Here is a 25,044-nt window from a genome sequence, read left to right as displayed (position 1 = left end):
CCATAAAACCCTGTGTACAGGAGGGGATCAAGTTTTGGATGCAAATGTTTTTTAATTGGAGGATGTGGTACAACATGGGAGCAGGTGTCTCGTGGTGGCCTTTGGTGGTCTGTGCAACTGTCCCAGCCCCTCACCAGAAGTGGTGACATTGAGGTCCTGATGAGCTCGGAATGTTCAGTGGTTGCTGAAAGCTCAGTCTTGGTGGCATTCCCAGTGGGGTAAATGAGGGACATGATATGTGACCAGTGGCCTCGAGTTAGTGTGGTCATCCATCCTGTTCGTGCCTGTTTTCCTGGCACAGTTAATGTTGCCCTTGTACTATATTAAAAATGTCCTGGTATGGAAGATAAAAGATGTGGTGTCCCTACTTAGAGCTTCCTGGGCATCTGTCACCTCTTTGTGCTCAGATGATGGGGGAGGATATGTCCAGCCTCTTGGACACCTTTCCTGGGTGTCAGGCACATTTCAGGAGGGCAGCAGGAGACCAGACCATGCCTTAGGAGGGATGGTTGAGGGGCATGTGGGCTGGGGACATATGCCTCCAAGGCTGGCTTGGGCATCTTGAGGGACTGTCTGGTGGAGAGCCTTTGCAGACCCACCTGCTGCCTTTGGGACCAGTGCGTGGAAATAACAAGGACACACTGCTCATGTGAGCCTAGGAAGAGCTGACCACCAGTGAACCCTGGCCTCCAGCCACAGAGGCCACCCGGTGATGTAGTAAGTTGCCCAGCAACGCAGTGTTGAAGCAAAGGGGGCCGTCAAGAGAGAACAGGTGCTTCCTGCATTAAGGGACGGGTTCCCGCAGGCCCTGAAGTTTTATTCCCTCAGGTTGCGGGGGCAGAGACATTTGGACTTCTGATTTCTTCCCCCCACTTTGTTCCTAAAGGAGAAGGCAAGTCAGTACCCATTGAAGTCTTCTTTGCATGGTGTGGGGATGGTGCTGTGCTGGGCTGCCACAATGGGTGCTGCCCTCAGAGCATAACATGCAGAGACAACCACACATAGGAAAGTGTCTCTGACCCGTGCCAGATGGAGGGCAAGGAGGGGACGTTTTATTTTTTTATTTTTTATTTTTTTTAAATTATTTATTTATTTATTTATTTATTTATTTATGATAGGCACACAGTGAGAGAGAGAGAGAGAGGCAGAGACACAGGGAGAGGGAGAAGCAGGCTCCATGCACCGGGAGCCTGATGTGGGATTCGATCCCGGGTCTCCAGGATCACGCCCTGGGCCAAAGGCAGGCGCTAAACCGCTGCGCCACCCAGGGATCCCCGAGGGGACGTTTTAAAGTAAGAACGTTCAGAGTGTGTACCTGGCGTAGAGCAAGGCAAGGGAGGTGTTGGGTGGCGGCGGGGTGGGGGGGTTGTTACTGGGTAGGAGGGATGGACAGGATGCTCTCTTGGGAATCTACTGGGCCTGGCACCTGGAGTCCCTTCCTCTAGGGAAAGCCCTTCGCTGGTTCCATACCAACGGGTTTGTGTGTACCTCTGGGGAGCCTGTGGAAGGGAGAGTGCTAGCTTTGCCTGGGGCTCCCAGCCTACTTCCCTGCAGGTCTCTTGCCTTGCAGTTCCGACTGCTAGCCAGATCATTGTAAGACCTCAAGGGTGAGTAGAGCCAGGCCAAGGCTGGGGGTGGAGGGAGCAGTGTGCAGAACTAAACTAGGTGCCATTTAGTGTTGATGGAGCCCTCTCCCTTCACACTCCTCTGGCCACTTGTCATGAAGGGGACTGGAGAGAGGTGGCTTAGAGTAGCCCAGTTTCTGGGGGCTGGGTCCTGCTGGCAGGTCTGGGCTGTGTCTGCTATGGGTGCTCCAGTGTATTTGGGGGAGTGGGGGGCAGAATGGCGGCAGGGCCAGGACCCACATGGCGGTGGTACATGGCTCTCCGTGGTCCCCGAGGTCAGCACCAATGCCTGGGTTTGTCTGTGGCCCTACTTGGAGCAAAGGGAGATGGGACATTTGTGGGGTTGGGACTCTGGGCCCAGGATTTGCCCTTTTTCAATATCTTTGCCATGTCAGGACCACAGAGGCAGAGCTGTGCTGGGAAGCCTGGTGGGGTGGGAGTCAATGGGACTCTCTTACCTCACCCCCCACCCCAATCTCTAGGTGGTAGTATGAGGCTGAGAAGTCACCCTGGGGTGGGGAGTTATAGGGCAAGAGTCAGGAGGGTTTCTGGAAGTTGGATTCTTAAGAGAAACCCAGGGTCTGGAACCTGGTTGTGCCCTACCTGTGAGGCTGAGATCACAGATGCACAGACTATCTTGGGAAGGCCACCTTTGCTGCTGGTTGAACTAGACTCCTTCCTGTTACCTGCCCCCACCCCCTCTCCCCTGGTGTTTGTAGACAAGCTGGCCCTGCCTCTGCCCAGCTCTGTGTGTGGCCTGCTCTATCTGGGCCCTGGTTCCCAGAAGAATCCTGGTGAGCTCCAGACTTCCTGGCCTCCTTCTAGAGATGCCCTTCCAACCCCAACCTGCATTCTTTATGGGCTGGCTGGTAAAGCCTGGCTTCTGTTACCCCAGGCTTGCCCTCTGTTTCCCCCATGAGAAAAGCAGCAGCTTGAGTGGAGAAGATGGAGGCATAGGAGTCCCGCAGCATTTTCACCTGGACAGGGATCATGGAATGGAGGTCTTGGGCCTTAGAGTGGGGGCTGGAAGATAAGAAGCAGGCAGTAGGCGAGGCCACCCAGGTCTGGGCCTGACAGGTGGGCCCAGCTACAAGGCAGCTGCAAATCACTGTCAGAATGCTAAAACTGGGAAGTGGGGCCCCCCTTACCTGCACTGTCTCCTGGGATTGTCCAGGGGAAGCCAAGAGCTCTAGTTTCAGAGTCTGCTCCTGCTCACACCCCTGAAGTCAGCTGTGCACCATAGGTGAAAGGTGAAGTGCAAGTGCAGGGGATGCTCCCCCCTGGAGAGGACCCTGGAGGGGTCCTGAAGGCTAACCAGTGTTCTCTAGTGTCTGTGAGGGTGTAGGTCCACTGCCATGGGATGGATTTCCCAGGGGTACCGGCGGTCCCTCTGTGGGGGGGGGGGCACCCAGGAGGCCCCTGGTGACATCCAGAGTTGCTGCTTCTGCCAGATGCCAGCCTTCATCTCCCAAGCAGTGCTGACTTCAAGGCTGGTCCCTTGGTGAAGGGTACCCTTTGTGGGGTGCTGGGCCATGTGGACGCCTGACAGTAGATATCCTCAGCAGGTTATGGTACCCCTTCCAAGAAACGAGAAAGGCGGGTTCTTTTTCATTGACATCTTGTCATGTCTGATGCCTGCTTCGTCATTACCTCCTGTTTCTGCAAGGGGCCAGTTTCTGTTCCAGCAGTCAGAATTCCAGGGGCCCTGCTGGGTTCGATTAGTGCTGGATTTGTCCAGCGGGATCTCTAGGCCTGGCCTTTCTCAGGTCTCTTTGTCCCCTCCAAACAGCTAGTATTTCTTTCCTCTCTCAGTCCTTAAAGGGATATAAGGCATTTTCTGATTAGTTCTGTGGGCATAAGTCTGGTGTGGAGTCAAATCTTCAGCCTATGGGTCAGTGGAAGAGCACTTGGTTGAGGCTGGGATCCTGGCTGCAGATGGGATGAAATGAGCTTTGGCCAGCATTTTCCTCCTTCGGCAGCACCTCATAATATTACATGTTGGGGTCTTCCCTTTGTCCTTTGGCTCACATGCCTGAGCCCAGCCCGTGTGGGTGTGGCACGTGGTAGCTCTGCCAAGGAGGGGTGGGGGTGGTGGTTGGCAGGTGCGTGGTGTTCAGCAGGGGCGTTTCCAGTCTTGGCATTAACCAGGAGGCTCATGGTTTTGTCTCCCTCCACAGCCTGGACGTGTCTCCTCAGGTAGAACCTGACCCAGCTGCTCTTCCTCACCACCTCCCCTGCTCCCCCTGTGCTCCGGTCCTCCCCACTCCTGCTCCCACCGCTGCTCCCATGCTAAGCACTAACCTTTTTGCAGCCGCCTCCCCCGCTGCTGCCACTGCTGCTGCTGCCTCTGCCGCCGCCCCCGAAGCTACCCCATCTGGATTCTTGGGTCTCACCAACCCATTCCTCACCTCCATGCAGAGCAACCCTTTCTTCGAGGAACTCCTAGCTGACATAGCACTAAACTCTCCTTCACCTGCTCCCTCTCTCCCCAGTGCCTCCAGGGCCAGCCCCACCCCCCTGGCCTCCCCTGGGAAAGCCCCGCCTGAGTGGAAAGACACCTTCAACGTCTTTGCTGCCAGCAGGCTGCGTCCAGAGGCCAGGAGCAAGATCCTGGCCCCTGCAGGAGGAGTGGGGCTGGAGGTGACTGGGCTGCAAGAGCAAGGCCGTGGGGTCATGACAGTGAAGGCATCTGAGCCCCGGGGGGACCCTGGGGGAGGAGGAAGAGGTGGGAGCAGTGTGCGACTGGAGCCCAGGATGCCTTTGGACTTGGGACTGGACCGCCAGAGCTCCAGTGTGGCTGACCCAGGGCCCCTCGGGTCTGTAGGGCCCGTTCTGCCCTCTACATCAGCCCAGCGGCACCTGAGAGCCTCAGACTCTGAAGCAGACAGGGAGCCGCCGGCCCCAGGAGGGGAAGCAGGGCAGAGTCCAGCAGACAGCGCGACGTCTCTGTTTAGCTCCCCAGAAGTGATCAGTGTGTGGGAAAGCCTGCCTGGCACAGATGACACCCCTGAGGGCCAGGAAGAGGCCTCCCAAGGTGAAGGCCAGCTTTTGCATGAGCTCAACACAGTCGAGGATTCGTGGCCTTGGGATGTGGTCACCATTTCTCCTGCAGCTGAGATGTCCTCACTGGTCCTGCGGGGAGAGTCCGATGAGCTGCCTCCTCCCCAGATGCAGCCAGAGTCACCAGAACCTGTGAGCCCCAGGGGGAATGAGGGGCCTTCCCCACTGAAGCTGGAGCCGGAGCTGGAGCCGGAGCCGGAGCCGGAGCTGGAGCCTGAGCCTGAGGCAAAGTCCAAACCAGAGCAGGTGTCCGACCAGGGACCGCAACCCAGCAGGCCACCTCCCAAGCCACCACGCCTCTTCACACCCTCACATTCCCAGGAGAAGGAGGAAGACGAGGCAGCGGCAGTGGTGGCAGCTGCAGGGGGGCTGAGAAGCAGGGGGGCAGAGACAGGAGGAGAAGATGACCTTCAAAGTACACTGGTTGCTGGTCCACAGGAGGCCGAGGAGGAGGGCGAGACACCTGGGTCAGAGTCTGACAGCCATTCTTCTGGAACCCTGTTGGGGGGTCCAGGCCTGGAAGATGTAGCGGAGGGTATCAGTCCTCCTGTGTCTGGGCCCTCCTTATCCCTGACCACTGGCTGCCCTGAGGGTCCCACCCCCAGACCCGGTTACTCAAAGATCTTGGCTCCTCAGAGTCAGCAGATCTGGGGGGCTCCGGAGAAAGGAGAAAGCCCTGAGGGTCCTGACGCCCAGATCCAGGGACCAGTAGGAGAGGGGCTTGAGTCTCTGCCAGGTAGCTCCCAACACACTGGCCTCTGCACCTCAGAGGAGGATGCTTTGAACCCCTTCTTGTCTCAAAGGAGCCAAGACCCCCCCAGTCTCCCATTCACATCCCCTCCAGGGTCCAGGGACTCTTCCATCGTCTCTGGTCCAGAAGAGCTGCCCACCCCGCCAGAGCCTGCTTTTCCACCACCCCCTCTGCCACCCTGGGCCAGCCACTGCCATGGGGGGCCCAGCCCTCCATGCTCTCCTCTGCCTGGAGCTCGGCCTCTGACTTCTTCCTCCCCAACCCTTGGGGAGCCAGCCTCCTCCCTTGGGGGCTCCCCTGCCCCACTTGGGGAGGACCACGCTGCAACTATCCCAGCCTCCCCGCTTGTGCTTCTGCCCTTGGAGACACGACTAGCTGAGGAGCCACAGTCCAGTGCCAGGTGAGCTATGACCCTGAGAATACTCTTCCAGAGGAGATGGGAGGAGGGGGGCAAAGTAGCCCAGGGGCTGAGGTTCACATTTCAGCCTCAGCCTGTCCAGGAGCAGATGAAGGGCTCCTTTACCCTGAGGCAGGAGAGGTGAGGCTTTGAAGAAAGGAGCCTTTCTGTGGCACCAGCTCTGAAACTGCTCTTTGGGTCCTCAGACAAGCAGAGTACCCCACCAACCAGGGGTTTGGAGGAGGATGTGGTTGAGGTGCAGGGAGTGAGGAATGGAGTGGGCTGAGCCAGTGCGGGCTGGCAAGGGAAGGAGGATAAGAGCTCAGACACTCAGCTGCAAGGGGAGCTGCGTTCTGGGGGCAGTGACACTTGTTACATGGGGGCCACATCATCTACAGCAGGCCCAGGGCAGCGGGCTGTGGAAGGCAGAGAGCCAGAGGGGGGACCAATGCTGAGGTCAGAGACAAAGCCCAAGAGCTATTTAGAGAAAGAAAAGAAAAGAAAAAGAAAAATGAAACTACTGGGCCCCAACCCCCAGAAGAAGGGGTCTGTAGCCCCATTGGGTGCCTTATTGATTTGCGTCTGTGCCTTTTCAGGGGGTGGTCCCAGTGTGCTTAGGACTGTGCCAGGTGGACTCTGGATGCTTGTGTGATCACCGTGGCATTGGTCTGTTTGGGAAGAATTATGAGGCTATGACCTCACCGGGTTGACTGGTGAGGGGTGACCAGAGCTGAAGTGTGGAGACACAGGTCACTTGGGACTTATAGGGGCAGCAAAGTCCAGAAAGACATTAGTACCCTAGGAGCCCAGTGTGAAGAAGTGGGAGGAACAGAGGGGGCCGATTTTTCTGGTGAGGGTCTTGGGGAGCAGGACAGGCTCCTGGCCTGTAGGCTTATACATTTAGTTGCCCAAATTCACTGTGCATCTACTAAGTGTCAGGCACCGGATAGAGATGAAAGACACTGTCCCTGAGATAGGCCTGGACAGTTCCCAATCCAGTGAAGAAGACAGAAGTGCACCCATGAAGAGCTGGGCCAGGGGCCCATGCTGATATATGAGAAGTGGGAGGGAAGGAATCTGGGCTCCCCTTGGCTGCTGCTCCAGTGGTGGGTGGAGAAGCAGTTCCCAGAGGTGAGGGAGAGGAGGTGGTTACAGCTTCCTTGCTGTGATGACAGTGTCCTTAGCTGGCCCTGCTGTATTCCAGCCTCACTTGTAATTATACTCACTACCTTGGGAAGCTTTATTGCCCTCAGAGTTGGCTTCATGTCTGAATTCGGCATGTCCCTTCCATCATGAAGTGGATGGGCCAAATAGAGCTCTTGCCATTTCTCAGAGGAGGAAATGGGGTCCTTGAGAGCTTTGGGGTCCAGGGTCCCTCCAATGTTTGGGGACAATCAGGTTGAGAGCCCAGGAGATGTTCAGGGTTTCTTTTTTTTTTTTTTTTTTTTTGTTCAGGGTTTCTTTATGCCACCTGGCTACTCCTCCGCTCCCTAGGCACAGTACATAGGTAGCATTAGAGCAGCTTTTAAGCTCCCATCTCTAATGCAGACTCTTAGGTGGGGGGAGATATATTGTTTTCCCTGTTGTCTGCCCCCTACCTGGCCTCTCTGCCACCCTTCCCAGCTGTGAGACTGAATCCAGGGCCCTACCTGAGTAGCAGAGCTGACCTCTCTAGGCCTGGGTTGTCCCGCCTCCAGTGGAGTTCAGGGCTTTGGGCTAAGCCAGTTTGCTTCCTATTTCTGAATGGTTCAACTCCTCTGTGAAGTAAGCATAGATTTTAAGAGATCCCTTGGGGAAAGATTAATTGATTCGGGGGCCTGATGCTTGCAGTTTGCATACCTGTCATGGACACAGGGTGCTGGGGGGGGAGGGGTCACTTTAGTCGGCCTGGGGGAATCAGGGAAGTTTCCTAGAGGAAGTGGCCTCGCCCTTTGAAACATGCCAGCCATGTTTGAGTTAGCAGGCCAGCAGGTGAAGGGCCAGTGGTCTGCAGAGGGACAGTTTTTGTAAGAGCCTGAAAATGAGAAAGAGCACATTTCCTGGTTTGCTGTACTGTGTGGAGGAGAAAAGGCCCAGAAGGAAAGGGCAAGACCAGATGCTGTTAAGGACGATGTTTTCTTACCTGGTAGGGAGCCAGTAAAGGCCGTTTAAGTGTTGGAGAGGCTGAGATCATCAAAGCCACAGCAGAACAGAGTGGTTGGAGGTGGGCAAGACTCCCTCCAAGGAGGTGAGTTAGCACTTGCAGCTGAAGGAAGTTTAGCTAGCACTGGCTTGGAGAGAAGGGGATGATGCGAGGGAAGGTGAGAGGCAACAGGGTTGGATGTTTCTTAGCCCTGGAGCAGAGGTGGGGGAATGAGACGGGTTCCCACGTGTCTGGCTGGAGCCACACACCTACTGAGAGGGACACAGGAAAGGACAAATGTGGCAGCAAGTGTGAGGTGCCCAAGGTGGACCCGGAGTGGAGCGAGCCAGCCTCCAACTCTATATGAGCCTACTGCTCAGGGCTGAGGTACAGGCTGGAGATGGGAGCTGTGGAGGGGAAGGGAGGGATCCAAGGGCAGGCTAGCAGTTAAGACTGAGAAGAGACTATCAGAGGTCAGAAAACCAGATGGAAGTCTTGGGGTGGGAGCAGGGATGAGGGAGAGCAGGCCAAAGGAAGTAGTGATCCAAGTGTCAGCTCCGAAGAAAGCTCAGTAAGTTGAGGGCTGAGGGGTTGGCAGACTTGAGCAGGAACACTTGTGATGGGCTGGCAGGGCCAATGTCCTGTTCTGATAGGTTGAGGAATCAATGAAATGTAAGAACTTCTAGAGACAGAATGCAGTCTACATGCTTGGGGTGGGGGGCTGGGTGAGGAGGAAGGGGAGATGGGACGTGGCTGAGGGTGGATGGCTGGTGGAGGACCAGTCCTATAGCCTGGAAATCCCCAGTCCTGAAAGAATGGGGAAACTGGGAGGTTGGTCAGTCCCCCAGGGAAGGGTTATAGAATGGAGGAAGGAGGGGTGGTATAGAAGTGGCCCTGGTAAAGCCTGGTGGTAGGTGCAGGGAAGGCTGTGGGCCAGCAAGCTTCTGAGGAAAAGTGGATAAGGGGGGAGGCAGCGGGGTGAGTGAGGAGAGCAGTGAGGCAGGAGGAGGGGTGCATGGCCTTGGCCATGTAGGACGGCCACCACCAAATGGTGGTTTCTGTCCAGCAGGCCTGCTGGCCCGGCAAAGAATGTGGCCCCATGGTTTCGTTGTGCTGCCTTACCCCTTCCCATCATGCATCTCCTTTCTGTCTCCACAGCCCCCACCCTGTGAAGCCGCTCAGTGCCGCCTCCCTGGAGGGCAGCCCAGACAAGAAGCAGTCCCGCTCCAGTCTGAGCACAGCTCTGAGCAGTGGGCTGGAGAAGCTCAAGACAGTCACATCTGGCAGCGTTCAGCCGGTGGCTCCAGCCCCCCACGTTGGCCAGACTGTGGACACTAAGAGGCTGAAGGTGAGACCCAGCCCAGTGCCTGGGGGTGTCAGACCAGACACGTGGCACTGTGGGAGAGGTCAGGCGCCCTGAGGGCAGGAGCGGGGTGCTGGGCAGAGTGGAGGGAAGAGCAGGCCTGGTCACCCATGCCAGAGCCCTGAAGCCAGCTAGGCTGTCTCTTGCACTGGAGGCAGAGGCCGCTCTGGGGGGGGGGGGGGGGGGGGGGGCTTGTAGGGGTGAAGCCTGGGTGTGAGTGGGCAGGTGGGCTGGTGGGCCCGAGGCTGCCCTATTCACTCTCATCCCTGGCCTCAGGACTCAGGTGTGCTGGACCAGTCGGCCAAGTACTACCACCTGACCCACGACGAGCTCATCAGCCTCCTCTTGCAGCGAGAGCGGGAGCTGAGCCAGCGGGACGAGCATGTGCAGGAGCTGGAGAGCTACATTGATCGGCTGCTGGTGCGGATCATGGAGACCTCACCCACACTGCTGCAGATACCCCCGGACCCCCCCAAGTAGCCCTCCTCATCCCTGCCCAAACAGGGCTGGCGTGCCCTCCCTCCCGCTGAACTCACTCTACCTAGGCAGGCTGCAGTCTGTCCTCCATTGTCACTTGCTCCCTCCCTCCTGCCTCCATGAGGGTTGCCAGAAGGGGGACCCTTTGGACTCCGATTGGAAGCATCAGGTTCCGTGTACAACGTGTGTGTCTTTGGGAGCCCTGGGTCTCTCCCACCTACCTATTTTCGTATCCCTTAGTTTCGAGGGCTCCAGGGAATTGGAACGAAGGCTTTAGCCCTCAAGTCAGAACAAGGGGGTGCTGCGATTTGATGCGGCATCCGGGACACACTTTATTACCCCACAACAATGGTCAGTCATCTCATCCAAGGCTAAATCTTTATTCTCATCTGCCTCCAGCCCCTGGAGGGATTACTGGGGCTGTGGTAGGAACCAAGCTGCCCATTTTGCAGTTACGGGAGCCTCGTGTCTGTTCCCGTGAGAGCAAGGAGCCTATGTGATCTGGTCTTGTGTCTGCTGTGTCCTGATGATGTGTGTTTCCAGCAGTTTGCAGAGCGAGTGCCGTGTGGATGGAGGGAGATGATGTGTCTTCCAGGCTACCCCCTCTTTCTGATCTTCCCAATGAGTGTCGCGTGTGAATGTGTGGAGAGTTGGGGCAAGTGTGGGGAGAGCACCTCCTTGCACACCTCCAAGCTGTGGGTCCCTCCACGGGCCTCAGGGCTTCGGGATGCTTATGCTGGGGATCAAGCCTCCACCTTTGTTTTTGTTGCCTGTCCAGATGCCAAAACTCTGATTCTGCAGGGTTTGAACTTTTGGAAACCAATTAAAATGTGCCTTTTGTGGGTGGGGTCAAGAGCCTCTGGATGTAGACCTCTCCCTCTGCTTGGTGGCCCCCTCCCTTCCTGTTGAGCACATGGGGCCAGATCTGTCAGGGCCCAGAAATGGGAAAGGAGGAGGGGTCAGCCTTGCTGTGCCCTGTGCCTCTCCCCTTGAATTAATTTCTGTTAAGGGTCTGGCGAAGCTGCCACTGTTCCTTTAACTTTCTTGCCACCTTCTTTCTCCTCCCTCAGCCCCAACTAAGAAGGGCTTCTGTCATCCACTAGCTGCTCTCCCAGCCTGTCCCTTCTGCCCCATGGCCTTGCCTGGCTTGGCTGCAGTGCACCTTGAAATGAAGTGTCCGTCCTTTGGCCCAGCCCCTAGTTTGCTTGCAGAAAACATGGCAGGCTTCCCATGGCATCTGAAGGGAACCTTCAGTGACTTGGGGTACTGTGCTTTAGCAAAGGTTTTGGGGTGAGGAGGTGCTGAAGGAGGATACTTCTGGCCCAGCAAGGAGGTAGAAGCTTCTGACAGCTCCTCTAGGACTGCCTCTTCTTCCTGAGAGGGCCTCTGTGATCTCTCTGAAAGCCTTGGAAGGAGATACGCTCTGTGGGTGACTACTTCTGCCAGGATGAAGCAGAGCAGCCCCCCACATGAGGGGAAAGCCCCTATGTTACCTACCCTAAGATTTACCCATCAAAGCTGAGGAAAGTGTCCACAGGTGTCTAGGTCTTGGGTCATGCTTCCTGGGGGTTCATTTGGGGTCACATAGGTGTCTCTTCTGGGGGTAAGGGGAGCACTCTTCCACTACATATTCTTTTGGGATCTACTCATTACCAGCCCTGACCCCAGTCTTCTGCTCGTCTTTGTGAGCCTCCAAAGTGCCCGGGGCAAGGATGTCTCTGGAAGGGCTTTGAGTTGAAGCCCAAGATTCTGGTTGGGTGTCTCTGCTCCTGGCCACAACTTTGAGGTTTGCAGATGGGGTGGGCAGAGAGCAGGCACGATTCTGCTTTGCTGTTTGTCTTCCTGGTTGTAACTCCTGTTGATAAAGAGCTTGTTCTTCATGTTTTGAGCACTTTATGAAGAATAAAAGGTTCATATACTGCCGGTGACTCTTTTGTGTTCCTGCTGTGATAAATGAAGGAAAGGAAGCTTCCCTGGGAGAGAAGGCCAGTGATGGGGTTTTGGGGATGTCACCACCTCCGTCTTAACACCAGGGGCAGCAGCACAGTGTGTTGCCCAGTGGCCTGGATTCAGTCTTTTCTTTGCCAACATACCCACATTTATGGAGTACTGTGGGGGAATATAGGGGGAAAAAGACTTGGTTCTTAATTCTGAGATCACTTAGTCTAGTTGGGAGCATGTGCTTCCCATGACTTCTTAGCACCTCTCTCCAGCTTTAGGAATATAGTCTGTTTCTGGTAGTTGTTGTTGATGGATGAGGAACTGACTTCTATAGATCATGCATTGTCCGGAAAGACGAGCAGGCATGGGCCAACACTGTACCTCACCATGAGATGAAGGACCTAAAACAGGGTTCCCTAAGGTCAAAATTATTTCTACTGACCTCTTGGACAGTAAAATAGGCAGCTTCCCCTCCCCTCCCCCCAGCCTCCCAGCCTGGCTTGCTGACCAAGTAATTCAGCTGGGAATCTTCTACTCTGTTCTGCACAAGTGTAGTGCTTGCTTCGGCAGTACATATACCAAAATTGTTCTGCACAAGCGCGTTCATTATCCTTGCTAGTGTCTTGCTCTGTGATATGGGTTACCCTCTCTTACCTAAGGTCCTTGTAGTGCTTAATAAACACTACTGAACCCGACTCCCCACTCCCAGTTCTCTTCCTGCTTGGGAATTAAGCTGGGGAGGTATCTTCCTTAGTTAGACAAAGGAAGTGGAACATGCCGGGGCTCTTGAAGCTCCCACTGCTTAACTCACATAGCCAATAAATATTTGAGTCCTTGTTTTCGAGTCCTCCTAAGCTTGGCACTGAGTACTTAGCAGTAAATCAAAAAGTCACACCTCCTGTCCCATGGACCTTATACCCACACATAGGGAAACACATATGTAAAACCATAAATGACTAAGTGTGCGGGCTGCAAAAAAGTGTCAGATACTATAGGAGCATATAGTGGGTTTTGTGGAAGTAAGGTAACGGATCGGGAAACGCAATGTTTAGGCTGAGGTCAGGAGAGCCAGAGTCAGGCAAAGATAAAAAGAGTTTTCTGGGTACAGAATGTTCAAGGGTCAGGGGCGGGGGGCACGCTCCTGGAACGGAGTGTCAGGGTGGCCCGAGAGCACAAGGGGAGGGGCAGGGTAGCGACCGAGGAAACTGCACGAGGATTCCGCAGTGCAAGTCCTTGCAGAAAGCCTCCGGGAGTGACCCTACCCCTCTGGGCCCGGGTCGGACCCGCTTGAGGAGGGCTCTTCCGGGCTAGAGCTTCAGGAGAGGTGCCCTCCGCGGCCAAGCTTCCAGGGGCAGGTAGCCGGCGAGGGGAAGCCCCGACCTTAGAGTCGTACACGCACACTCTTCCCATACTGCCGAGCCCTGCAGAACTGGCGGCGGGAACCGAGCCCGGGTCTGAGTCGGTGCAACTCTCCGCAGTCTAGGGTTGCCAAGCGCCGTGACGAGAAAAACTACGCTCCCCACAAGCCCTTGCGCCTCCGGCTCGCTGCGGTTGCTTATGGCCAATCGGGAGAAGCAGCTGTGGCGGGGGCCGAGGAGGGACATTTTAAAAGGGCCGGAGATTGCAGGCGTCAGTGGCCATGGCGGATACAGCGACTACAGCATCGGCGGCAGCGGCTAGTGCCGCTAACACCTCGACCGATGCACCTCCTTTCCAGCTGGGCAAACCCCGCTTCCAGCAGGTGAGGACCGGGCTACGGTCTGAGGGTCGGCGGGTGGCACAGGGAGGGCGAGCAAACTCCTCTCCACAACCCCCTTTAGTCCTGGGGTCTCTGACCCGCGGCCACCGGGGAGCCGGCAGCTACTGCCTCGGGGACCTTGGCTACAGCCGTCCGTCTCCCATTGGCGAGCAGGAGGGGCGAGGACTCCCACCGCGGCTCCCCATTGGCCGCCCGCGCCGTCACTCGTCGGCCGCCCGCGCGCTCCAGCCTTGCCCGCCCGAGGCGCTCGGCGATTGGCCGCTGCGGGTCGCTGCCGGGGATCGGGGGCGCCCGGGTCCGAGCGGCTGCTGCAGGGTCGCTTTGGGCTGCGTGGCCCGCCGCTCGCGGCGGAAAGTTCGGCTCCGGCCCCGGGGGACGACTTGGCGTGACCGAGATGCCTTCTAACTTTCCCGGGGTGGGGACTGACATTCTTGCGAGCCGCTGCGGAGCTCCCCGGGCAGCGCCCGCACCCCGCGGTCATGCTCCCAGCCCTCGACCCCACGCCGGGTCCGCAGTGCGCGACGGTTTAGGGCCCCCGGCCGAGGGGCACCCCGCGGCCCGGCGACCCCTGTCCCTTCCGGCCGGGGGTTCGCTGACGCAGCGAGTTGGTCGGCAGGTGCCCCGGCGGGGATGGAACGAGGATGTGCGGGGAGAGGCGGGGTGCGGAGGAAACGCTGTGTCATCCTCGGGGGCCACGGGCTGTGGCGGGAGTCCGCGTACCCGGGCGCCCGCCCCGGCCCCCTCCCCCTCCCCCTCCCCCCTCCCCGGGCGCCCCCTCCGCCGCGGGTCTCGGCACCCGGGTCCTGGCGCCGCCGAGCGCGCGGCTCGGTCCGACCCGGCCGGTCTCTGCGGACCGGGGTGACAGTGGCCCTTTTACTCGGGGGTCCCCCGACGGGGCCACGGAGATGGGGCTCGAACCCGCAGGCCGGACGTGCGGCCGGGACCGAAGGCTCGGAGGGGCCGTTCCCACGCCTCGGGCAGCCTCTCGCCCTCCGGCCTCCACCGCCTCCAGCGCCGACAAAGCGGACTTTAGTAGGAGGAGGGCAAAGAGGCTTGGCTGACGCGACGCGGGCTTGCCTTGGGTGGGGGGCAGCGGAGGTGGACGGAAAGAAGTTTGCAGGAAGAAAGAAATTGTACAAAGGTCGGTGAGGTGTTTTTTTTGTGTGTGTGTTTCGTGTTTGCTTTTTTTTTTTTTTTTTTTGGATGGTGGTGGTTGTGTGGGAGAGCGACTGGTTCCAGCAAAGTGGTGCACCGAGCTTTGCTGATAATTAAGGAACTGCCCCCGCCCCCGCTTCCCGAGCCTCCTGAGAGAATGTCCTTACTGTTTTTAAAACAGGACTTTAATTCCTTTAAAAAAAAAAAAGAAAGAAAGAAAAACCATCTCAGCATGTCGATGTCCGAGGCGAGACAGGCATCTACCTGCCAGTGTAGGATGCCGCCTAGGGCCAGACTGTCAGGGATGCTTCTGCCTGGACCCCGGCGACCCTTCGTTGGCTGTCCCCCTTTCCCAGCCCTCCACACACACGTTCTACTCATTCTTCAAGGATCATGCAGGCCCCCTCCTCTGGAAACGCTTACTCCCTTTTCCCTGTGGTATGTTACCCCTGGTGGGAGATCACTGACTCTCTCCTGCTTCCCACTTTGGCCACCCCAAATGGGATCCTGTTAGGGCACCTTGAGTGACACTCTGTCCGGTGTTCCTCTAATACTAATGTGTGGTTACTTGTTCTCCTCAACACTGGTGTGCATCTTTTGAGAGAAGGAGCTGATCTTGCCCTTCCTTGTCTCCATCTTACCCCGAGGTGGGGCTAGACACATGGTCATGTGCTGAATAAAGATTTCTGGGTTGTCTTTGTTCTGGTACCTGTTCTGGGACATTCAGTCACACAACACACAGTTGTTAAGAACTTCCCAGTGGCTTTGGACTGAGGCCTTTGCTGTGATCACTGCTAGAGCCATAAATGCACATTTGAGATCCCTCCATTCGGCCATTGTTGGTCTATCTCTTTTTGGCACTGTTCTTGAGGGCAGTAAAAGTGTTCGTTGTATTTGCTCTGGAAGCTCCCTTCCTCCAGCATAGTGACTTGCATAAAGCACAGTGGAGGTGATTGTCCTTGTTAAGGAACTTCTCTCCGCTCTTTGACACCCCCCTGCTCCTCCTATACCACTCCCTGCTGTGCAGGCAGCCCAACTGCCACCCATTTGACTCCCAAGAAACTTGCGAGTCCCTGCATACTTCCCTTTCTCTTCCTCACCCTCCAAATACAACCAGAGGCACAGACTTCTCATCTCTTAAAACAGCTCTCAAATTCACTGGTCTCCCCTGCTGGAATCCTAGACCAAGCTCCCATTATCTATCTATGTCCTGAGCCACTGTGGAAGCCTAACAGGTCTCCCTGCTTCCACTCTGGGCCCCTTCCAAGGCCTCCTTCTTCTACTTGGCAGTCTCAACAATGCAGGTCTGATCAGGTGACTCCTTCCCCTCCACCCCCACCACACGCTTAAACACTCTCTAGTGGCTTCCCCTGCTTCTGAGATAAAGACCTCACTTTTGAAGGGGCCCCAAAGTCCCTCATGGCCCACCCCAGCTGACCTCTTTTTCCTGAAATCAGACCCCCACCCCCACCCTGAAGCTTCCTTTCCACCATACTAGCTGCTTTCAGCCAGTAGAACCCTGAATGGCTCATAATCCAGGGCCCAATTCCCAGAGCCCACTCCAGGGATACCACCCTCAGTTCCCAACTGGTCTCATTGCTTTCTGCAAGCCTGGGTGCAGAAGTCTTTTCTGACCCCCCTAGTGTCACCCCAGGGCCTTTCTTCCATCCTTCAACGATCTCTGTGCAAGAGGGCTGGGGGAGAAAGGATGTTGAGTAGTGTCAGAGGGTAGAGAAAGATGGCTTGTCTTGCTGGGCTTTGGTCTCTGACCATCTTTTCCTCCATAAGATGATGATAGTAGCCAAACATTGTTCCAACTTTTTGGTATATTGACTTATTGAACTTTCACAACAACTCTATGAGTCAGATACAATTATCCATTATATGATAGGTGAGGAACCTGCAGCACACAGGCAGATTAACTCACTTTCTAGGCATTCTGTCTCCAGGATCTTTGTTTTATTAAGGTTTGCAGACATTCAAAAGTGGAGACAGTCATCAAAGAATGATCCACTCGTCACAGCATCAACAATTGCCACTGTGAGGCTAGCCTCATTTCATCTATATGCCCCCAATCCCAACGAATGAATTATTTTATTTTTTTAAAGATTTAATTTACTTGAGAGGGAGAGAGAGCACGCACAAGCAGGGGGGAAGAGGCAGAGGGAGAGGGAGAAGCAGGCTCCCTACTGGGCAGGGAGTCCTGAGCGGGGAGCCCAACTCACTCAGGGCTCTATTCCAGGACTCTGAGATCATGACCTGAGCCCAAGGCAGCTGCTTAACTGACTGAGCCACCCAGACGCCCTCCAACCAATGAATTATTTCAAAGCAATGCCCAGACAGTCAATCATTTAGTTGTACCTGCTTGTAGGTATCTTTAGGAAATAAGGACTTTTTTAAAAACATTTTTTTTTTTTACTTTAGAATAATTTTAGATTTATGGAAGACAAAAAGATAACAGAATTCCTGTATAACTTTCACCCTGTTTCCCCTAACACTATCATTTCATATGACCCTGGTAGAGTTGTCAAAACTAAGAAACCAACTTTGGAACATTGCTATTAACTATACTTCTAGACTTTACTGGATTTCACTATTTTTTATGCTAATGTTCTTTTTCTGTTCCAGGATCCCATCCATGATCCCACATTACATTTAGTTGTCATGTCTCAGCCTCCTCTGGTATGTGACAGCTTCTCAGACTTTTCGTTGACAGTTTTGAGGAGTAATGGTCAGGCATTTTGTAGAATATCTTTCAATTTGGGTTTGTCTAGTGTCCCTCATGGTTAGACTGAGATTGAGTTTTAGAGGAAGAATATCACAGAGGTGAAATGCCTTCTTTCTTACATGGTATCAGAGGGTTTTTTTTTTTTTTAATTCACTTTAACATAAGCACAGTGCGATTAACACACCTAAAATAATTATTTTAAAACCAGTCACAATTTGTCTTTGTCTATTTGGGCTGCTATAACAAATACCTTAGATGGGGTAGCCAACAAACAACAGAAATTTACTTTTCACGATTCTGGAAGCTGGAAGTTCAAGATCAAAGTACCGGCAAACTCTGATGAAAGCCAGCTTTCTGGGACACCTGGGTGGCTCAGTGGTTGAGCGTCTGCCTTCAGCTCAAGGTGTGATCCTGGAGTCCTGGGATCGAGTCCCACATTGGGCTCCCTGCATGGAGCCTGCTTCTCCCTCTGCCTGTGTCTCTGCCTCTCTCTCTCTCTCTCTCTCTCTCTCTCTGTGTCTCTCATGAATAAATAAATAAAATCTTAAAAAAGAAAAAAAAAAAAAAAAAAGAAAGAAAGCTGGCTTTCCAGTTCATCAGCTGCACCTTCTAGCTATAGCATCACATGGTAGAAAAGTTGGAGAGATCTTTCTGGGGTCTCTTTTACAAGGGCACTAATCCCATTCACGAGGGCACCTCCCAAAGGCCCCACCACCTATACCATCACTTACACTCATTGGAAGTTAAGATTCAACATATGGGGGGATCCCTGGGTGGCGCAGCGGTTTAGCACCTGGCTTTGGCCCAGGGTGTGATCCTGGAGACCCAGGATTGAATCCCACATCGGGCTCCCGGTGCATGGAGCCTGCTTCTCCCTCTGCCTGTGTCTCTGCCTCTGTGTGTGTGTGTGACTATCATAAATAAATTAAAAAAATGAAAAAAAAAGATTCAACATATGACTTTGTGTGTGTCTGTGTGTGTGTGGGGGGGCAGTACAAACATTTGGTCCTTTGCAGTATTCACATTTCCATGATTGTCATACCATTTTTTAAATAATTGGTTTGTTTGAATCAGAAACCCAGAAGTCCACACATTATATTTGACTCATGTATTGGTCCTCCTTCTCTGTCTCTTTCTTTTTTTCTATTTGTTGAAGAAACTGTTGTCCGTCTTGTAGAGCTTCTCTCATGCTGAACATGGCTAATGGCAGTTCTGTGGTATTATTTAACTTGTTCTTCTGTCCCCTGTTGTTCCTATAAATTTAAAGTCCATGCCTATTTTTTTTTTTAAGATTTATTTATTTATTTTAGAGACAGAAAGAGAGGGAGGGAGAGAGGAGGGGGAGGGGCAGGGGGAGAGGGAGAATTTTAAGCAGAGTCCACCCTCACCACCCTGAATTCACAACCTGAGCCGAAACCAAGAGTTAGATAATGAACCAACTGAGCCACCCAAGCACCCCTCAGTCCATGCTTTTAACCACTGCCTCATATTGTCTAGTGAAGGGGAAGAAGACAATAGGACAGCTCCTCAGGAAGCTCTGTGACCTGATTGTGTTCTCCTTCTTCCTTTCCTTTTCCTGCTCATTTGCTTTCCTGAACTTGCTTTGGGCCCAGACAGCGTTTTTGGCAAACTGGGTCCTAGGACAGGGAGCAAATACATGTGCTGCTTTCCATTTGTGTTTTAGTCTACCCAGAAATAAGTTGGATTTTTTGGTTCGCTTTATTTTTCAACTTCCTTGCTCCTTTGGGAGAGTCACTTAGCTGCTAGGCTGACAGGGGGTGTGAGTGTGCTTTGTGTGTGCATGGGAGACTCAGAAATGAACTGAGGCTGCAGAGCAGGTGGGTTGCACAGGGCTCCTTGTGGGGGAGGATCTGGCTGGAACAGGAAAGTGCACTCTTCATGTCCAGGATGAGAGCTGTGTGAGGGCTGAGAACTGGAAGGTGGGAAGGAGGTTTCTTATACAGTTTGCCTAAACTCAGGTTCCAGAATGATGATGCCTTGCAGGTAGTTATGTGTCTTAATCATTTACATCCTATAGGCTGGAGAGTGACTGTCTCCCAGGCTGGTCCTGGAGGTGGTTTGTGCTGCAGATAGGGTCAACATCTTCTAGTCCAGTGACTCTCAATTCCTGCTGCCCACTAGAATCACTTGGGCGGGTTTTAAATGGACACCAATGCCTGGAACCCACCCCAGCCAATAGAAGTTGAATCCCTGGGTGGAAGACCTCCTTTGGGGCTGGCTGCCCAGTGTTTCATTGCACAGCCTGGCTAAAGACTGCTGAGGTGGCTCAGCCTTTTTGCATTTGGGCTATAGGTTCAGTGCCTATTTTACTCCTGATCTGGAAGAGCTGTGACTTCAACGTCTGGTATAGGTATATATGGAGGGCTGCCAGTTTCCTTCAGGCCTTGGCCCTCAGCTGCTGCTCCCAAGGCCTGCTGTTCATGTCACAGGGCCGCCGAGAAGGAGCTGACTCACCTTTCTTGTGAAGGGAAAGAGAAGGAACCACTTGGCTGACTCCTTGGTCCGGTAAAGAAGGCAAGGGAAAAACATCCACTGATTGATAGGGAGAAAGATGGGAGCTGAATTTTGGAGGGGAGAAAAAAAAAAGCAGACACTGAAAACTTTCAAGAAAATAAAAATGAACTCCTCCTGAGAGACTAAGACCCTTCTCTGCCATTTTTCAGTCTGAAATGACAGACATCTGTCTGATTCTTCTACAAAGAATCAGCAGTTCTCACCAGGACCTGCTGCAGCTGTAAAGTATCCCAGTTACTTACTTCTTTGAGTGACCACTCCTCCTTACTCACCGCGCATTTGTGTTTTCCAAGACTAAGGGTTGCCAGCAACTTTGCTGTTTAAAATAATGAATAGGAATGAAACATCCCCCTCTTGATAGGTGTGTCTAAGTCACTTGGACTCAGAGAATTAACCCAAGGGCAGTGCTTCAAATAGGCAGTTTCTGGACACGACATTCCACATTTATCTTAATTTTATAGTTTCCTTTTTTTTTTTTTTTTTAAGATTTTATGTATTTATTTGTGAGAGACACAGAGGCAGGGACACAGGCAGAGGGAAAAGCAGACTCCCTGTGGGGAACCTGATGTGGGACCCAGAGATCATGCCCTGAGCTGAAGGCAGATACTCAACCACTGAGCCACCCAGGCATTCCAATTTTATAGTTTCTAAGGAAACCAGACCCTGTGTCCATTTCTCAGTCCAGACCTAGATGGACCCCTTTCCCCAAAGCTTTGCTTTGTTTTGAGCCTATTTAAAGCACTATGTCCTTTGATTTTTACTCCATCTTTGCCCAGAATTCTATACTGACTCGATTTTTCCGTTTGGTGATGCGTCCCACAGTTCCTCTGCTGTGTGGCCTCCCTCACTGCAGTGAGTCAGGAGACGTGACTTTGTCAGACTGTAAGTTTGGCCCTGGGCCACACCTTTGATGCTTCATTTAAGTTCTAATCATGGTATTTCGTAGTTCTTTGTTTTTCTTGAGGGACCCGGCTTCTCGAACACTTGCTCACTGTGATGGATCCTGAGTCCAGCTCAGAAAGAGGTGAGGATGTCTGTGGAGCAAAGTGTTTGACACAGGACCGTCTCTCAGTGGCCATGGTGGAGAGTGATGCAGGGGGCCAGCAGAGCTAGGACGGGATGAAGATAGTGCCAGACAACAGGGCAATCAGAGGCTAGACATCTCCCCTGGACCATCTTCAAGAGGTTGCTTCCCACTGGCTGCTCCCCTTCCAGGCCCTCACCTCTGGCCCTGCTGTTCCTCTTCCCTCCTTGGGCCACTAACTGCCATACTGTTGCGCCTTTCCATCCCTAGTCTCTCCCTCGGAAGCCCTGCCTGGGCTCCATCCCTTCTAGACAGACTTCAGGCCACAAGCTGTTCACCTGCCCACTCATTCATTCTTGTGGCAGGTATGCTGCCGAGGCCCCTTCTAGGTGTGAGACAGGAAACTAGGAGCCACAGAGCATGAGGATATGGAAAGAACATCCAGAAGCCTACCTCCTTCAGGATCTTGTAATCAAGTAATATATTAGATAGTATTTTAAATTAAATATATATTTTTAAAAATAGAATATTCTGTATATTATACAGATTCTTTTTTCATTTTAAAAAGAAATAAAAATCACCCCTATTCCTGTTACCCATGAGGAACCTGCTTCTCTGTCTGCCTATGCCTCTGCCTCTCTTTGTGTGTCTTTCATGAACAAATAAATAACAAAAAAATCTTTGAAAAAATACCATAGACTAGGTGGCTTATAAACAACAGAAACGAGTTTCTCACAATGGTGGGGAAGTCTAAGTTCAAGGCACTAGCAGATTCGTTATCTGGTGATGGCTTGATTCTTATGTCACAGACAGCAATCTTCTGTGTTCTTACATGGTGACAGGGACCAGGGGGCCTTCTGGGGTCTCTTTTACAAGGGCACTAATATCATTCGTGAGAGCTCTGCCCTCATCTAACTGCTTCCAAGAGGCTCCACCTTGAAATACCATCACATTGGGTGTTCATTTGTGAACATGTGAATTTGGGGAGGGGTACAAACATTTGGTGTCTAGGAATAACCTCAAGTATAGTTATGACATTCAGAAATCTAATATTGATAGAACACTTTTATTAATCAATGATCCCTATTCCAATTTTGTCCATTGTCTCAGTAATGTGCTTGAGAGTATCTTCCCATGATACAGTCCAGAATCACATATTACATTTAGTTGTCTTTCTCTTTAGTTTCCTTTCATGGGGACCAATTCCTCAGTTTTTGTCTTCATGTCATGAATATTGACATATTTGATGAACAAGGCTGGTTATTTTATGGAATGTTCCTCAATTTGGGTTGGCCAGATGTCTACTCATGATTAGATGCAGTCCCTCCAGAATACTATTTGAGTGACACCATGAAGTTCCCAGGTGTCACATCCAGAGCCACATAATGTCCATCTGCTCCTCTTTTGTCCTTTTAACATGTCCCCATCATTCTGTGGGCTGGCAGTTTCATTACTTTCTGGGACAACAAGATGAACCAGTTTCATCTTGTCTCTTCTCTTCCCCAGCTCTGGAGTCTGTCACTTCTCTAAGGACCCCTGGATTCATTCTAGTAGAACAGGGTCTGGATGTCATTCTGTGTCTTTGCTATTCACATACTGTCCATCTAGCTCTATTTATCTCCTTGTTTTTTAAATTGGAATTACTCTAGTTGTATGCATTTCATGAAACCATAATCATTTTTTCATGTCATAAATTCTGAAAATATGATTTTAGGTGGCTTCATAGTGATCAATTGTATGAATGGACCATTACTTACTGAACCATCCATCTTTATAAAGAATGCAGTGGTGAGCATCGTCAGCATGTACATCTGACCACACCTTTGAACATCTCTGGTTGTTTCCTTAGACTAAATATTTAGGGGGAAATTTTGCTAGGATGGCAGTGTGAGCATTGTGTATAAGTGGGGAAATGGTTTAGGCCATTTGAGTTATAAGAGGTTAGAGCAGCAACTGTTGTAGTTAAGGACTAGTGCCAAGCCTTGATCTGGTCTGTGAATGTGGAGGTAGGGGGTGGAGAGGGTGGGTGCTCCATGCAAGGGGTGAGCAGAGAGTGGAGGCAGCATGGGGCGTGGTATGCACAGAGGACTATTGCAGGATTTTTATTGGGAAGAGAAAGCAGCAGAAGTTGGCTGTAGGGTCTGGTGTCCTAATAAGCAAGGGAAGGGAGGGAGTGTAGAGGCTTCTGCTTCCTTCACCAAGCAGAGGATGGTGCTGAGAGAGCTGTGGGGTTCCAGGGAGGATTTGGGGCAGAGCCTGGAGTGTAGTGAGGCATGAACCCCCAGTGTTTGCAGCTTCCCCTTTGTCCTCCAGCTTGGCATCTTCTTACCCCCTTGAGCTTGGCTTTTTCCCTATGGGAAGAGGGCCCAGTAGCAAGGTTACTCGTTGCTCGGTTTCCTTTCATTGTGGGCTAATGCCTGTGGCCTGCTTTGCACAAAGCCCTCCTTTTCAGGGGCCCCTGCTCTGGGGCGAGGCCAGGGCAAGCAGGCCCCTGTCCTGAGCTTCATAGCAGCTCCAGGCCTATGGGTAAAGGAGGGCTTGAAGGCTGTGAGCTGGGTACTGTCATGCTTGAGTTTTACCTGTGGGGAGCTTTCTCTGGGGGCGGAGCCTAGGCTGCACCTTGGAGGGGAACTTGCATCACTTGAGAGGTCCAGAGCAAGGTAGGGAGGCTGTGGTACCCAGGGAAGACTGGAGAGTGCTGGGCCCAGACCTCACCTTCAGCCTGTGTGTTTACTAGTGCTTGGGAACTGGAGAAGGCTTAGAGTGAATCTCAGGGATTTGGGAGAAGAAGGGAGAAAATGGGAGACCTTTTGAAGAGGACCTGGGACAGTCATCCAGTGTCTTAATGGTCTGTATGAGTTGACTTTAGAAAGCCTTCAGACCTTGGAAAGCTGTCCTCAAGTCACTAAGAAGTGAGGCCTCACTGGCAGTCATCAGTGGGGAGTCCTGGGGGCTGTGGGACCCCAATGGTAAGGGTAAGCTCTGGGGTGTGGTCCTTAGGGGCTGGAGTATGGTTGACGGCAGCTGATCTACTTTCCTCTCCCACCCCTTCTCCAGACATCGTTCTATGGTCGCCTCAGGCACTTCTTGGATATCATCGATCCTCGCACGCTCTTTGTCACTGAGGTAAGTCATGGGTGTCACTCTCAGCGGAGGCCCTTTGTCACTGTAGAAGATCCATGGGTCATCTCTGTGTATACTTTATACACATTGTCTCATTCCATTTGCATCTTACAACATCCCTTCAAAGTAGATATACAGCATCATTATTATTTCCAAACTCTAATAAAGTTGTTACCCAGTACATGAACGACACACTCATTACAAAGTTCAGATGGTATAGGTGTGTTACAGTGGAATGAAAAGTATCCTTTATATACTCTCAGTACCCAATTCCCTCCTCTTGCAGCTAATGTTAGGTTTCTTAAGGTATAGTTTACCTTTTGTATGTGCACTGTTCTGAGTTTTGATAAACATAGTCATGTACCTGCCACCACTATGAGACTGTAGACACTTCCATCACCCTATGATGTTCGCTCACGCTCATTTATAAAGTTGCTCTCCCCTGTTCCTGCCAGCCTCTGGCAACCACTCATGTATTTTCTGTCCCTACCATTTTCCTATTTTAAATGTCATATAAATGGAATCCTACAGTATGTAGCTTTGTACATCTGGCTTCTTTTCCTTAGCATGATGCTTTTGAGATTCATCCATGTGGCTGCATGTATCAATAGTTGGTGACCTCTGATTGCTGAGTCGTATTCCGTTTAAAGGACGTTGCAGAATTTGTTCATCCATCTACTTGTTGACGAACACCGAAGCTGTTTCCAGTTTGGGGCTATTATAAATAAAATACTATGAGCATTCTTTGTGTGGACATATTTTATTTTATTTTTGTTTGATGGTAATATTCTATCTTTATGACACTATTGCAACCAAATTGGCTTTACCATCTTGGTTTTAGTAGGTATAGAAGACAATGAATTACCATCTTTATTGCTGTAATGTGTTAAGCATTATATCTTAGAATCTAGTTTAATTGTTTCAGGTAGAAAAGTATTCTTTGAGTTTCCTTTTTTTTTTTTTTTTTTGAGTTTCCATTTTTTT

At 52.4% G+C, this 25,044-nt stretch overlaps 2 protein-coding genes across 18 annotated transcripts in view; both read left to right on the top strand.

Moving 5' to 3' along the window:
- Window positions 1-11,716, top strand: part of RAB11FIP5 (RAB11 family interacting protein 5) — a 38,296-nt gene extending 26,580 nt beyond the window's left edge. For 2 of the 4 annotated variants that reach the window (XM_025994547.2, XM_072766934.1), the window contains exons 4-6: window positions 3,803-5,836; window positions 9,114-9,303; window positions 9,595-11,716. In XM_025994547.2, coding sequence (XP_025850332.2) covers window positions 3,803-5,836; window positions 9,114-9,303; window positions 9,595-9,798 — 2,428 coding nt within the window. In that variant the 3' untranslated portion in view covers window positions 9,799-11,716. The remainder of the gene's footprint in view (window positions 1-3,802; window positions 5,837-9,113; window positions 9,304-9,594) is intronic. The other 2 variants (XM_025994548.2, XM_025994549.2) reach the window with 2 other exon arrangements.
- Window positions 11,717-12,908: 1,192 nt separating this feature from the next.
- The window catches only part of SFXN5 (sideroflexin 5), a 122,423-nt gene continuing 110,287 nt past the window's right edge, over window positions 12,909-25,044 (top strand). For 9 of the 14 annotated variants that reach the window (XR_012003090.1, XR_012003092.1, XR_012003089.1 and 6 more), the window contains exons 1-2: window positions 12,918-13,477; window positions 23,995-24,063. Coding sequence is in view for 8 of the 14 variants with exons in the window: in XM_072766929.1 (XP_072623030.1) it covers window positions 13,376-13,477; window positions 23,995-24,063 (171 nt within the window). In the remaining 6 variants the exon portion in view is untranslated. Of the gene's footprint in view, window positions 13,478-14,293; window positions 14,637-23,994; window positions 24,064-25,044 lie in introns of those variants that run through there. The other 5 variants (XR_012003091.1, XM_072766930.1, XM_025994553.2 and 2 more) reach the window with 4 other exon arrangements.

This window comes from Vulpes vulpes, chromosome 8, assembly GCF_048418805.1.
Source record: "Vulpes vulpes isolate BD-2025 chromosome 8, VulVul3, whole genome shotgun sequence".
Lineage (NCBI taxonomy): Eukaryota > Metazoa > Chordata > Mammalia > Carnivora > Canidae > Vulpes > Vulpes vulpes.
This window is presented reverse-complemented; position numbering and strand designations above follow the sequence as displayed.